The 13742-nt window shown below is 37.6% G+C and overlaps 1 protein-coding gene across 1 annotated transcript in view; it reads left to right on the top strand.

Annotated features, from left to right (window-relative positions):
• Window positions 1–13742, top strand: part of adp (adipose) — a 177993-nt gene that overhangs the window by 91882 nt on the left and 72369 nt on the right. The window contains exon 10 of the mRNA XM_067138475.2: window positions 73–200. Coding sequence (XP_066994576.2) covers window positions 73–200 — 128 coding nt within the window. The remainder of the gene's footprint in view (window positions 1–72; window positions 201–13742) is intronic.

Genomic DNA, 13742 nt, shown 5'->3' with positions numbered 1-13742 from the left:
TTAACCATGCTCTTGAATTAAATGTTTTGTTTCTGTCAGATTCTGTAGTACATGTAACATGTTTGTTTTCAGGCCAATGATGCGTTTGAGAGACAGCACTTCACTCTTGCTATCAGTCTGTATAATAAAGCCATCAGTATGTGTCCGTCACATGCTATTCTCTATGGCAATCGTGCTGCTGCTTATATGAAAAGGGGCTGGTAGGTCTAAATATATCTTCTCAGTCCATATCCTAAGTTAGAAATATGAAGTAAATTCTTCACATTGTTATATTAAGTTGAACATTAGATAGAAAACTTTGAGAGCTTTTACAGTATAAATGAATGGGAAAGAAATGGAAAGTAATAATTTCTGTTTCAGTCAAGTTATCCTTTAAAGACTTTTATCATTGATAGTGGATTAAATAAAAAAGCAGTTTAGAGTATTTTACATATATTGGCATTAGATTATTTATATATATGTATATATTGTACCCATATCCTCGAGACATAAACACAAAACTATATCTGTACAGGGTGTGGACTATCCACATTGATAAGTATAACAGGACATTGAAAAGATTTATTAAAAATAAAAGAAGTTGAGTAATCTCTGAGATTAAGATGTATTAACAGTAAAACAGTGGTATCCTAACATTATGACTGTGGAGAAATTATTGCTAATTAAAAAGGATTAAATGCTATAAATGAAAACATTATTTAATACAAATGGGATGTTACAGAATATTCCCTAAAAGCAAAAGAATGTTTATAAGTTTTGTTGGTTTTTTAATACAATAGTTAAAATATTTAGAGTTACATTGTATCTGTAACAAGTAGAAATAGGTACCAATTAATCATTTAACTCCAAACTAAGCGTGTTTAAGAATGAACTGAAAGAATTTAATCCTTTCAGCATGGAGGTAAAGACAGTGAAATTTACAATTACTATGGCAATAGTGCCTTAAAGTTTTAAAAATAGAATGATAACAACTAAATTCACTCTAACTGGTATAATAATGGTGTGTGGTCTCCGTAGAGGCCTGATGCAGGTCTTTCTAGTCAACATTATAGGTGACCTGCGCATCTGTGAATTCTGTTGTTGAAGACAGAACAAACAACCAGCCCCTGAGCCAGAGGAATTAATCAACCACTGAAAGTTATAATCCCCGACCAGGTCAAGAGGTGAACCTGGGACCCCTTGAACCAAAGGCCAGCATGCAAACCATTTAGCCATGGAGCCAGATACCGCAGCTGGTAATCTTTTGAAACAAAAACAGCTCACATCATATAAATGGTAACCTGACTGGGGATTGAACAATAAAATCCTGAAAACACTTTTTCTGCACTTGACAACTTATCACAACATGCCACTACAATTCATGCAAAATATAAGCAGTGTTCCTTGGTTATGTAACTGCTATTAATTATCATTTTACTAAGCATGACGTTGTTGTTGTTGTTTCTTCAAAAGTAGAATAATAGTAGCACGTTTCTCAGCAACTTCCATAAACCTGATTGTAATGCAAGTGTGCATGCCAACATCCAACAATCAGGATGATGAGACCGAAGATGTGTACAAGGAACTAGAAGGACTGCTCCAAAAGACAAAGGCCAATGACAGTGTCATCGTAATGGGAGACTGGAATGCTGTGATTTAAGATGGAAGAGAAGGAGTGTGGACTTAGCATCAGAAAGGCATGAAGTCAACATCTTATTGACTTTCATTGACAAGAGATTTTCATAATGATGACTACCTGGTTTACAGCTTCTGAAAGTTGTATATATACTTGGAAGAAGCGAAGTTGTCATTCGTTAATGATGATGAATGCAGTATAAAACTCAGGCACAAGCAGCTTCAAGATCCAGTAAAGAAGTGGAACATTGAAGCAATTAAAAGTGACTAGACAAGGAAAGAGTGCCAGATAGATACCTATGAGCAAATATCACTATGTATAAATGCTTCACATACAGTAGGTTGGTTATGGACATCAGTAAAATTCTTCATTGAACGTGCTGCAATAGAAAAACTAAATCATAGGCTCTGGATCACTCAGGACATTCTTCAAAAGATACAATGAAAGGAGAAAGTTTTAAAATGACCCCTCAGAACTAGGTAGGAGAAATTATCAGGTACTGAAGAACAAAATTGAACTTCTCGAAACACAAGGAAGAACAGACCCCAGAACCAATTCCATTTCTTTGGCCAGCATCTGTTGAAGAAGGATCATTGATGGAAGATACACAAGATCTTGGCTTGCAAACATTGTGGCGAGACATATTCCACAAGGTGATGCACATCATCCATATCCAGTCCAAGCCATGCCTGCTGCAGCACCTTGTATAGGCATAGGAGCAGCCATAACTGCACATTCCAGCATATTGCATACTTGTATGATGGGTTCCTTCTACCAGTCTGTAGTGACCTGAGTCTAGTGATGCAGTGTGTTTTCCTGTTGGAATATTTAATTGTTGTCAGGAAAGACTGCCTAGAGACATGGGTGTAGATTGTTGGTTAACAAGTTTCTGTAATCTTCACCACTCATTGTGTGTGGTACAATGACCAACAGCCCTAAGTCATTGAAGGAGAATTCTCCCCAGACCATGACACCACCCATAGTGCAGACAGGGTAGGCTGCTTCATGCTGTTTATGCAAAATGTGGACTTGGCTGTCAGCACAGTGCAACAGGAAACAGGACTTGTCACTCCAGATAAGCCTTTCCATGCCTGCAAGGTTCCACTGAAGCCTTTCTTGGACTATGTAAGGCATTGTTTGCAATGACAGGGAGTCGACCTAGGACACCCTTGTTGGTCTATAGGTCCCAAACCCAAATCGACACAAGTTACTTGGCGTGGTCTTTGCGAAAACTTGTCTTACCTGCCTGCTGTTGCACGGGTGGGTCAAATGTTCCATTGTGGAGTGTCTTCATTGTGATATCAATCTTATGACATCTGACGCTCTCCTTACTGACAAATCACTTGCGATATACAATAATAAAGTTTTATTATGAATCCACCTGTTCAATACATTATAATGTTGTTACATTAAAATAACTTCATTAGTTAAAAAGTTATATATGGGACATGTTTCGCTCCCCTATAGAGCATCATCAGCCAAATCCGAATCTCAAACAATTGTTATTTACGTAAACAAAGACTTAAGAACCATTAGAACACTTTTGACAAACTTAAAACTTATTCTATTAGAAAATCATAAAATATAAAATCCTTGTATACATGGCTCAATTACATGTGCTTAATAGGAACATACATTAAAATTATGGAAGAGAGAGTACTAAAATATAAAATAAATAATATATATATCATGTCCAAAATCCTAGAAAGACGTGAAGATCAATCTTAGGAGCCAAATTTGAGGATCTTCTTAGCAATGAGATCTGGTAAAAAAGTTATTTATCCCTTGTGGATAAGAGTCTATAAAGATTCAAATTTATCGTCAATTTGATGATTGAACTTGTAACAGGATAAATGTTGGCCTTCAAGAAATTTAAATGCTTGTCATGTGACCTCGGCGAATGCTGTTGAAAAGATATGTTCTTATAGATGTCAATGACCGTTCGTTGAACTAATGGATTTGATAAGGATGATTGAAAGGGACGTAAATCAATGTTTGTATTGAAAGCTACTGCTTGGTTTATCTTGTTGAATGTCCCTCCAATTGCTGTTTGTCGGTTTGGTGTTGTCCGAGGTTATGTGGTGACTGTCTGGTGACTGTCTGGATTTTGGACATGATATATATATTATTTATTTTATATTTTAGTACTCTCTCTTCCATAATTTTAATGTATGTTCCTATTAAGCACATGTAATTGAGCCATGTATACAAGGATTTTATATTTTATGATTTTCTAATAGAATAAGTTTTAAGTTTGTCAAAAGTGTTCTAATGGTTCTTAAGTCTTTGTTTACGTAAATAACAATTGTTTGAGATTCGGATTTGGCTGATGATGCTCTATAGGGGAGCGAAACATGTCCCATATATAACTTTTTAACTAATGAAGTTATTTTAATGTAACAACATTATAATGTATTGAACAGGTGGATTCATAATAAAACTTTATTATTGTATATTAACAGATTTCAATACGGATTAAAACATGAGATTAGTCACTTGCAAATCACTTGCGGCCGGCTGCAGTTCAATCTTCTGCTTGATGTCTCTCCACAATTCCTCCACTGTTGCTGCTCCCTGGATACCATCATATGAGAACAGCCAACAGCCAACCATACGAGGATTAATAACACAGATATTCGCCTTTATTACATTTTTCACAAACTTGGAAATATTTCAGTTTCTTAACAAAAATTTGAGAAAATCCAATTTCCAATTATTTTATATCTCTTACATTTTTACCAAATAAGCTAAGATAATAGAGATATTTATGAATTAACATTTTTGCAATAACTATACCATTGGGGTACATGATCCAGGCTTTCATGACAACAGGTGTTGCATCCTATTTGTTTCTTCTGTTAACTCTATAGATATCAGTTTTTCATTAACTCATTAGCAATGGGTAGAACAGCTAGACAAACATAAATGTGTACTTTTCTGCACATATGCCAATTATCATACCATCGTTTATGCAGAGTTAACAACTGGCTTCATTTCAAAATGAACTTGTTAAACTTGCTAATATATCATTCTTGAATTCCAGAATAAAATTTGTGCATGATACGTCATTCTGACATAAAATGCATGCACACCCCACTCTTCTCCTGCCCCTAAACAAAAGCATGGAAATTTTAATATACAGGGTGTTTCAAAATTAGAGGTACAACCTTCAAGGTGAGTGGAGGACACTGAAACAAAGAAAAAGTCCTGTTAAACATAGGTCCATAAACTGACCTTTCCCAAGATATTATATAATCACATTATAACATTGTTCATGCTTCATGTTCCAGGTACCTGGCTCCAGATTGGATGTGAACAGTGTTTTTTATTTGTAGCAGCATTTGAAGCTGTCGTCATTGTAGGTTACATATTTCCAAGGAGAAGGCCGACATCCATTTCACAAATAAACGTGCCAACATGTAAGGTCTCAAGTAAAGTATAAAGTTTCAACCTATTCAATACTATACAATGTAATCTTATAGATTACTTGATTAACATTTTTTTTTTTTTTTTTAATGTACATGTTTCAGCTCATTGAGCCATCGTCAGCATTGGAAAAGACATACAAATGAGTATACATTTTTGAATATATACAGTAGAAGTCTGCTATAGCGAGTACGGCATATATCGAGAACTCCGTTATAGCGATGGCTTTTTTCTGTCCCTTCAAAATTCGTATATTAAACTGTGTATCGTTCTTCGGTTACAGCGAGAACCCTACCACTGGCGCATCCGTTATTACGAGCGATTAAGTGCGCGCGATTTTTTCCGTTACCAATATTTATACACCCCAGCGATGATATTGCATGTGATAGATTACCTTCGGCATCGTTTCCTCGCTATGTGCACTAGTGATTTATCTCGTCTACATTCGAAGGCGATGTCGGAGTTGATTAGTAATACCCGCCAACAGCTGTTCCGTAAAGAAAATTCGAAATGAAAGAGAACATATTTTCGTAATAAATACGTGAATAACGTGTCCGATAACAGTTGTTAACTCGTTAAAAATTAAGGCTGACTAAACTACCGCTTAATTTTGAGGCTAAATACTGCAATTACGTAAGAATGGGATAAACCTCGAGATATGGCAGAGTGCCTAATTGATTTCAGAGGTTAGTTTATATTTTGTCGCGTCTGGTTAAATTACGGAAAGGCTATTATGAAAATTTATAGCGAGAAAGTTATAGTATCTCGACTGGCGCTTGAAGTGTGTTTTCATCATACGTATAGTACGGTTAAGTTAAGATACGTGACGCTGTTAGAATAAGAAAACTGAAACGTTTGCAAGAAAATGTGATCGATCATCTTCGGTACGGTATAGTTTTCTCACTTTGTGCATTTGCGATCTCTCTCGTTGACATTCAAAGGCGATGTTGGAGTTGATTAGTAACACCCATCGACTGCTGTTCTCTAAAGAAAATTCGAAATGAAAGAGGATAACACGTTTTCGTAATAAATGCGTAAATAACGTGGCCGATAGCAGTTGTTAACTTGTTAAAAATACTGAAGTAAACAATATCTTCATTTTAATGTAATATACGGAAATTAAGTAAGAATGTGATACAGCTCAAGATATGGCAGAGTACATCACTGATTTCAGAGGATATTTCATATCTTCTCACGTCTATTTACGGCTATTTACATGTAAATTTTTCGCGTGGAGGTTATTTCTCTACATGCGTTTCAAATATGTTTTCATGATAGGCTACATATACGGTTAGGTTAGGTGACGCTGTTTGAAGCTGAGGTGTTTGCCACAGAAATCTCTGGAGTGATACTGTATTTTTCCGAATCCAATACTTTTTTTCTCAGAATCTCATGTGAAAACTCAAGGGTTGTTGCATTCGTGGCCTAACAGTAAGTTAATTGATACCACTGGCAACTACAGCGGTAACCACGCTGCTTTGACAATAAACGACTGCCTCTTTACTACACATCGCTAGCCGCGACAACTGGTTGTGCAGTGCCTGCGTGTTTCTCAAACCTGCAGAATGGCATCAAAACATGCGACCCTTCGAATTCTTAGAAAAGCTATGGCTACTCAGTGGCAGAGTCATAACACGTCTATTGTACTTGACGCTTAATAAAATTAAGGTTTATAGACAAGCAGGAATATTTTCGTGATGGATAGTCGTATTGTAAAGATACGTGGAAAAGGTATTGCCGGAAAATTTTCAACGGGTTCTAGTCGATATTATGATGCTAATTTTAAGTTGATGCTTATTAAACACTCGAAAACGTAAAATAATTTTGCAGCCGCAAGAAAATACGGCATAGGCCTAACTAAAGCCAGTACGGTATTTGGCATTAGCGTGAAGACAAAGAGCTAAAAAAATGCGTACTGTACAAAAAATGCATTCAGTGGTCCACAACATGGACGCTTTAAAGAAGTCGAAGATGAAATTGTGAGGTATGTGCACGAAAAGCGCAAGGGCCATACCGTGGCGCAATAAACTCGTTCGTTGACTTTCAACGTTCGTGATTAGGCCTATACATCGCTAGCTGCCGAATTTGGCCGAACCCGACAAGCGAGACGTGCGTGTAGCGGTAGCCGGTTATATCTGACGCTGCATAAAAATAACAGTTTTATAGACAGCAAGAATAATTTCCTGATGGATCGTTGTATTGTAGAGACGCATGGAATAGGTATTGCCGGAAAATTTTCAGCGAGTTCTTTTCGGTATTACGATGCCAATGTTAAGCTAATGGTCCTTAAACCCGCGAAAATAAAGAATAATCTTGCAGCCACAAAAAAAAAAAATACGGTGTGACGAAAGTCAATGTCCGGCATCTAAAAATGCGTAGGCCTAACGTACAACAAGGCATTCATATGATTTTACAAACTTCTTTTTGAGCCTGATTTAAATTTTTTTGAAGGGAAAAGTGGGGTTCATCTTGGATTCGGAGAAATACGGTACTATATTTTTTTCAGAATGAAATTAAACATACACTTTCACGTAGTATCGGATTACGAAAAATAACAAACAAGTAAGCCGTAGTGTGGATATCATCTGCGGAAACACAAGTTTTGAGCAAAATGATTGCCGTTTCATACCGATTTTAATGTGCATGAAGGGTTTTCCGACTTTTATACAAAAATCGGATATAACGACAATCTGTTATAGCGAGTAAATTTTTTGCTGTTATGGATTCTCGCTATAACGGACTTCTACTGTATTTCTAATAAAATCTTATATAAGGTGACTTAACATAAAATATGTATTAAAGGCTAGTGCAGTAAAATATGACTAAAAAAACAAACCCTGTAGTGCAACAGCCCCGAAGGGCCATGACCTACCAAGCGATCGCTGCTCAGTTTAAAGGCCTGCAGATTATGAGGTGCCATGTGGTCAGTACAGCGGATCCTCTTGGCCATTATTCTTGGCTTTCTAGTCCGGGGACACCGTCTCACTGTCAGATAGCTCCTCGGTTGTAATCCTACAGACATGCCAAGTCTCCTGATTTAAGCGGGAGACTCCCGACTTTTCATCGTTCCTCCCAATCTCCCGATTGCCGGGACCGATCTCTCGATTTTCAGAGCAGTATCAGTAATTTTCGTATTATTTTAAACTCCCGCGGGTTTTCTCGTTCTATCAATATAAGGCTGAGTATGGCTGGTTGATAGTAGTTCTAATAATGATACCAGATGGCAGTACGGGGCATGATGGCCAGTCATGTGCTCCTATAATACAGTCATTCTCTTTGCAAGCGAGTAACCTAACCTCAGAAGTACCACGCCGTAGTCGTCGACCCAGGTCAGGACCTGCAGAAGTGCTCGTGTTGTGTGTCTTAATATTTGTTTTGGCCAAAATGTCAAAAAGGAAATATGATCCAGTGCTTAAAAGTACTTATAGGGAAGAGTTCCCATGTTTGAGTGAATCCAGGAAGGGACCAATGTTCACATTCTCTACCATGTGTAGGTGTGATTTTTCAGTTGCATATGGCAGGAAGTGCGATATACTCAAGCATATGCAAATGAAAAACATAAGAAGAATGTCCGGTGCGTAGAAAGAAACCAGAAACTGAACTTTTCATGTAAAAATCAAGATGTAAATCCTGTGACAAATGCCAAGGCGCTTTTTACATCATTTATTGTAGAACATAACCTGCCTGTAAATTGTGCCAATCACAAAATGTTTCCTGATTCGGAAATCGCTAGAGTGTGCTAGAATGAAAACATCGGCTATCATTACAGAAATGTGCCTGGAAGAAAAGGCGAAAATTGTATCACATTTGCAGGTGAATGCATTTTCTCTTGCTACTGAAAATATATCCCATTGTTGTAACATTTTTTAGGCCTGAACTCCATGAAATTCAGAGTTGTCTACTCTCTGTGCCTAATTTTGAAGGGGATGCTACTGGAGCTAACATTGCCAATCTTTTGCTCTCTGCTTTTCAGGAATTCCGCATTCCATTAAAAAACTGCCTAGTTCTTGGTGCTGATTATGCTCCAGTAATGGTAGGATTAGAGAATGGTGTGGCAGGATGTTTTAAGCAGGAAAATAGTAACATAATCATCGCAGGCTGCTCTTGTCACGTAATTAATCTTGCTGCAGAGAAGGGTGTGGCATGCTTGTCCATAAATGTAGATGAAAGTATAATTGATATATTTTATTATCTGGAAAGGAGTGCAAAGAGGAAAGAAAAGTTCAGAGAATTTCAGACTTTACACAACACAGAGATCAGGAAAATTCTGAAGCATGTGCCTACTCGATGGTTATCACTAAGAAGGTGTTTAGATAGGATTTTGCTTCAGTGGGACCCGTTGGTTACTTTATTCAGGAGCGAAATTTTGAGTAAGGATTCTAAGATGGGAACTTTGAAGACTTACAAAATTCCTAAGCACGGTTTAAGTGCAGATGTGTCTTGTTTGTCTGAAAAGGTGAAGGATTGTCATAGCATTTCACCACACTCCTCAGTTAAAAGGAAAACCCAGTCATCAGTTTAATTTTAAAAATGAAACTACTTATGACACTAAGAGCCATGCTTTGTCACGTGAAGAACGACTGTTCATGTTCCTTTCATCAAATTTATATAAATCTTTTTGTCTTTTTCTCTCAAGTTTTATGGATATCTTTGAGAATCCAAACGTAGCTCTTAAGTCAAGTATGCCGCACATCCACTTATTGAGGTCAGTTTTGGAGGAATTATTGAAGAATGTAATGGCAAGGTTTGTAAAACCACACGTTATTGAAAGCTCCTCCTCTCTCCTTGATGTAGATTATCATACTCCAGCAAATCAAACGGATGATTGTGATCTGATGATAGGGAACTCTGCATTTGGTTTAGTGAACACTTTGAAGTCTGAGGAAAAATGCATATTCTTTAAGTCTGTTAGAAAGTGTTTCTCTTCGTCATGTGACTACATGGTACACAAATTTCCATTCAAACATGAAGTTTTAATTAATGCAGAAGTTGCAAATATTTCTGCTATAAGTAAGGCATAATTTTCTAGCCTTAGATTTTTCATTAACAAGTTTCCGAACATTCTGACTAGTGAAACGGAACATTTAGATAAACTGATATTCTGCACTCCCAGTTCTGTAACTTTCAGTTCAAAGAAACAGCCCTGGCAAAAGGAAGAATTGATGTTCAGTGGGCATTGGTAGGTCAGATGAAATCAGCTGATGGTGTACTTAAATCTGACAGACACTCTATAATAAACTGTATCAAATCACCAATCTGTTCAAGAGACAAAACATCAGCATTGCATTTAAAACTAGCAAAACTAACTCCAATATAATTTTTAGTACTCATACTGTTAACACTACAAACAAATTCTTAAATTTGGGAGTATATAAATTAAAATGCAGAAATTGTGATGCAAACTACGTAAGCCAGACCCAAAAATATAATAGAATTTCAGCAATGAGTCATCATATCGCAGACTATGAACATTCGTTCACATCAGTAGATCAAGATATAGAAATTTTACACCATGCTAACAAAAGTAAATTACTAGATATCTACCGTATAATCTCGAATACCACCCACACTGTTTTTTGAAAATATCGCTTCCAAAATTGGGTGCGGATCTTATTTAAAATTTTGAGAAATTTATCTTTCCGAATGCGTGTAAATCGGGCATCACCACCGGCGCGGCTTGGCAACAATGCTCTCTCTGCTCTCAGTATACGCTACTTCCACGCTTGGCGTCAATCTCATGCACGTTCTCGGAGTATCAACATGAATTCCACAAAGCGTTGCGATCTTTTACTGGGAGTGAGAAACTAAAAGTAGTTCGGGAAGCCAAAATTATTGGAAATTGTGCCGCCGGTAGGAAACACGATATTGACGAGTCGTGTATTCGTGATTGGAGAAAGAAGAAAAATGTGCTATTAACATGTAGTGGTGATCGTAGAGCTTTTCATGCACTAAGTATACAGTTTCCAGAAATTGAAAAAACACTTTATAAATATGTGACAGAAAGGCGGGAATTGGGATATGGTGTGTCAACCGAAATGTATCGGCTAAAGGCATTGGAGATTGCAAAGAAACTTGCATCGGAAGGGTTTAAGGCAAGCCGAGGATGGGTTTGTAATTTTTATAAAAGAAATGGGTTGAGCGTACGAAGGCGTACCTCAATTTCACAGCATCTTCCTGGTACCTACGATGAGGAGTTCTTGTCATTTCAGTCTCACATAATTCGGTTGCGGAAGGAAAATGCATATTTGCTTTCCTAAATTGGCAGTGCAGATCAGACGCCAGTCTACTTTAAAATCCCAGTGGACAGGACTATGAATGTTAAGGGTGCGAAAAGTGTTACCATTAGAACAGGTGGTAATGAAAAACAATGGTGTATGGTAATGTTGTGTATTCTTGCCGATGGAACTAAATTGCCGCTGTACATTGTTCTCAAGCGAAAGACACTTCCTAAAAATCTACCTGCTGGTGTTATCATCAGATCTCAGAACTTCGGCTAGATGGACAGTTCACTTGTGGAAGATTGGGTGAAGTGTGTCTGGCAACGTCGCCCTGGTGCATTATTGGGACAAAAGAGCTTGTTTGTTCTCAACAGTTACCGCGACCACACAACAGATGCTGTGAAGAAACATATCAAGGGTGGGAAAACCGACCTAGCAGTCATTGCGGGCGGGATGACGTCTATGTTACAGCTGCTGGATGTCTGCGTGAACCGTCCATTTAAAGCAGCCTTGAAACAGGTCTATACAGAATGGATGGCAGCTGATAATCACACACTGACGCCACCTGGTCGCATTCAGCGCCCAGTAATTCAGCTGCTGTGTTCGTGGATTTTGACGGCATGGAATTGTATCCCTGGAGACCTCATATGGAAAAGCTTCAGAAAATGTAGCATTTCTAATGCTGTGGATGGCAGCAATGACAACATTTTGCGGGAAGGTGATGGTGATGAAATTTCCAAAGTTGGTACTGGTGATGATGATGATGATGATGATGATGAATGAACTCGTTGGGTATCATTCTGGGAATGTTTGTTTAGGTACTTTTATTTGTATTTTCTAATAATTTGATGTGTGTTAGTAAAGATTGTAAATAATTTTGACTTAATTTTTTTACAATTTTGTTCTTTCAAAATAAGGGTGCGGGTTTTATTCGGTGGCGGGTGGTTTTCGAGATTAAATGGTATAATGGAATAGATCACTGTATAACTATCATCATCATCATCATCGGTTTGCCCTTCCAGCGAGCCGGGTAGGGTGTTTGAAAACGAGCGTCTTCCAAAGTTGCCTATTCAAAAACATTTCGTTGTCCAAGACAGATTCCCAATTCCATCCTCTTCTCTCCACGTCTTCCCTCAGTTGGTCCATCCATCTTCTTCTTGGTCTTCCAGCTGGTCTTCTACCTGTTATTCTCTTTTCCAAATAAGCACATGGTAACCTTGTGCTATTCATTCGTTTAACATGCCCAAACCATTTAAGTCTAGATGACCTAAGTCTTTCCTCCATCGATTCATTTAGACCTAGGTTAGATAGGATCTCATCATTTTTCACATGATCAAGTCGGGTCTTTTGGAGGGCAGTTCTAAGAAATTTCATTTCACAGGCTTGAATCCTACTATAATCCTTTGATGTTAGTGTGCAGGTTTCCAGAGAATATGTAAGGATAGGAATGTAATATGACTTGTACAGGGTCATTTTTGTTCTTTGTGGGACTTTCTGATCCCATAGTAGGTGTCTAACGATGCTGTAAAAGTTAGATCCTTTGGTTACTCTGTTTGTTATTTCTCTCTCAGCTCTGTTATTACTAGCGATTACGCTTCCTAAATAACTGAATTGGTGTACTACTTCAACTTGGTGGTCCTGTATTTTTATGTTGCATTCTGTATAATGTCTGCTGATTTTTAATGCTACTGTTTTTGATAGGTTCAATTTCATTCCATAATCATCAAACTTCTTACACCATGCATTCAGATTATTTTGCACTCCCTCCTCTGTTTCATCCCATATTGCCACATCGTCTGCAAACACCAGAGCCTGAAGATCTTTATTACCTTTTCCTTTTAGTTCCTTTAAAATGGTATCCATAACTGCTATGAATAGAAGTGGTGACAAGGCACTTCCCTGTTGTACTCCTTTGGTTGTATTGAACCATTCAGAGTGACCATCTCCAATTCTGACACAGCTTTTACAATTACTATATAGCATTTGGATCTTCCTAATAAGGTACTCCGGTACACCAAGTTTTCTAAGACTTTTCCAAATAGTTGATCTAGGAACATTATCATACGCCTTTTCAAGGTCCATAAACACAATAATTAGGTCTTTTCCTTTTTCCCAATGTTTCTCTGCCAACATCCTCAAAGCAAATATCAGATCTGTTGTGCTTCTGCCAGTCCTAAAACCATGTTGTTCCTCTTCTAAGATAGGCTCTAGTATATCCCTTACTCTGGCTTCAATGATCTTCTCCATAATTTTAAGGCCGTGTGATAGGAGGGTAATGCCTCTGTAATTTTCACTTTTCCTTCTACTCCCTTTCTTAAAGATAGGAACTATCACCCCTTTTGTCCAATCTTCAGGTATTTCATTATCCTTCCATATTGTTCTGAGAACTCTATACAGCCACTGTATTCCTGGTGGACCAGCAGCTTTAATCATGTCAGCTGTAATTTCATCAGCTCCTGCTGACTTACCACTTCTCATCCTGT

The sequence above is a fragment of the Anabrus simplex genome, chromosome 1 (genome assembly GCF_040414725.1).
Source record: "Anabrus simplex isolate iqAnaSimp1 chromosome 1, ASM4041472v1, whole genome shotgun sequence".
Classification (NCBI taxonomy): domain Eukaryota; kingdom Metazoa; phylum Arthropoda; class Insecta; order Orthoptera; family Tettigoniidae; genus Anabrus; species Anabrus simplex.
This window is presented reverse-complemented; position numbering and strand designations above follow the sequence as displayed.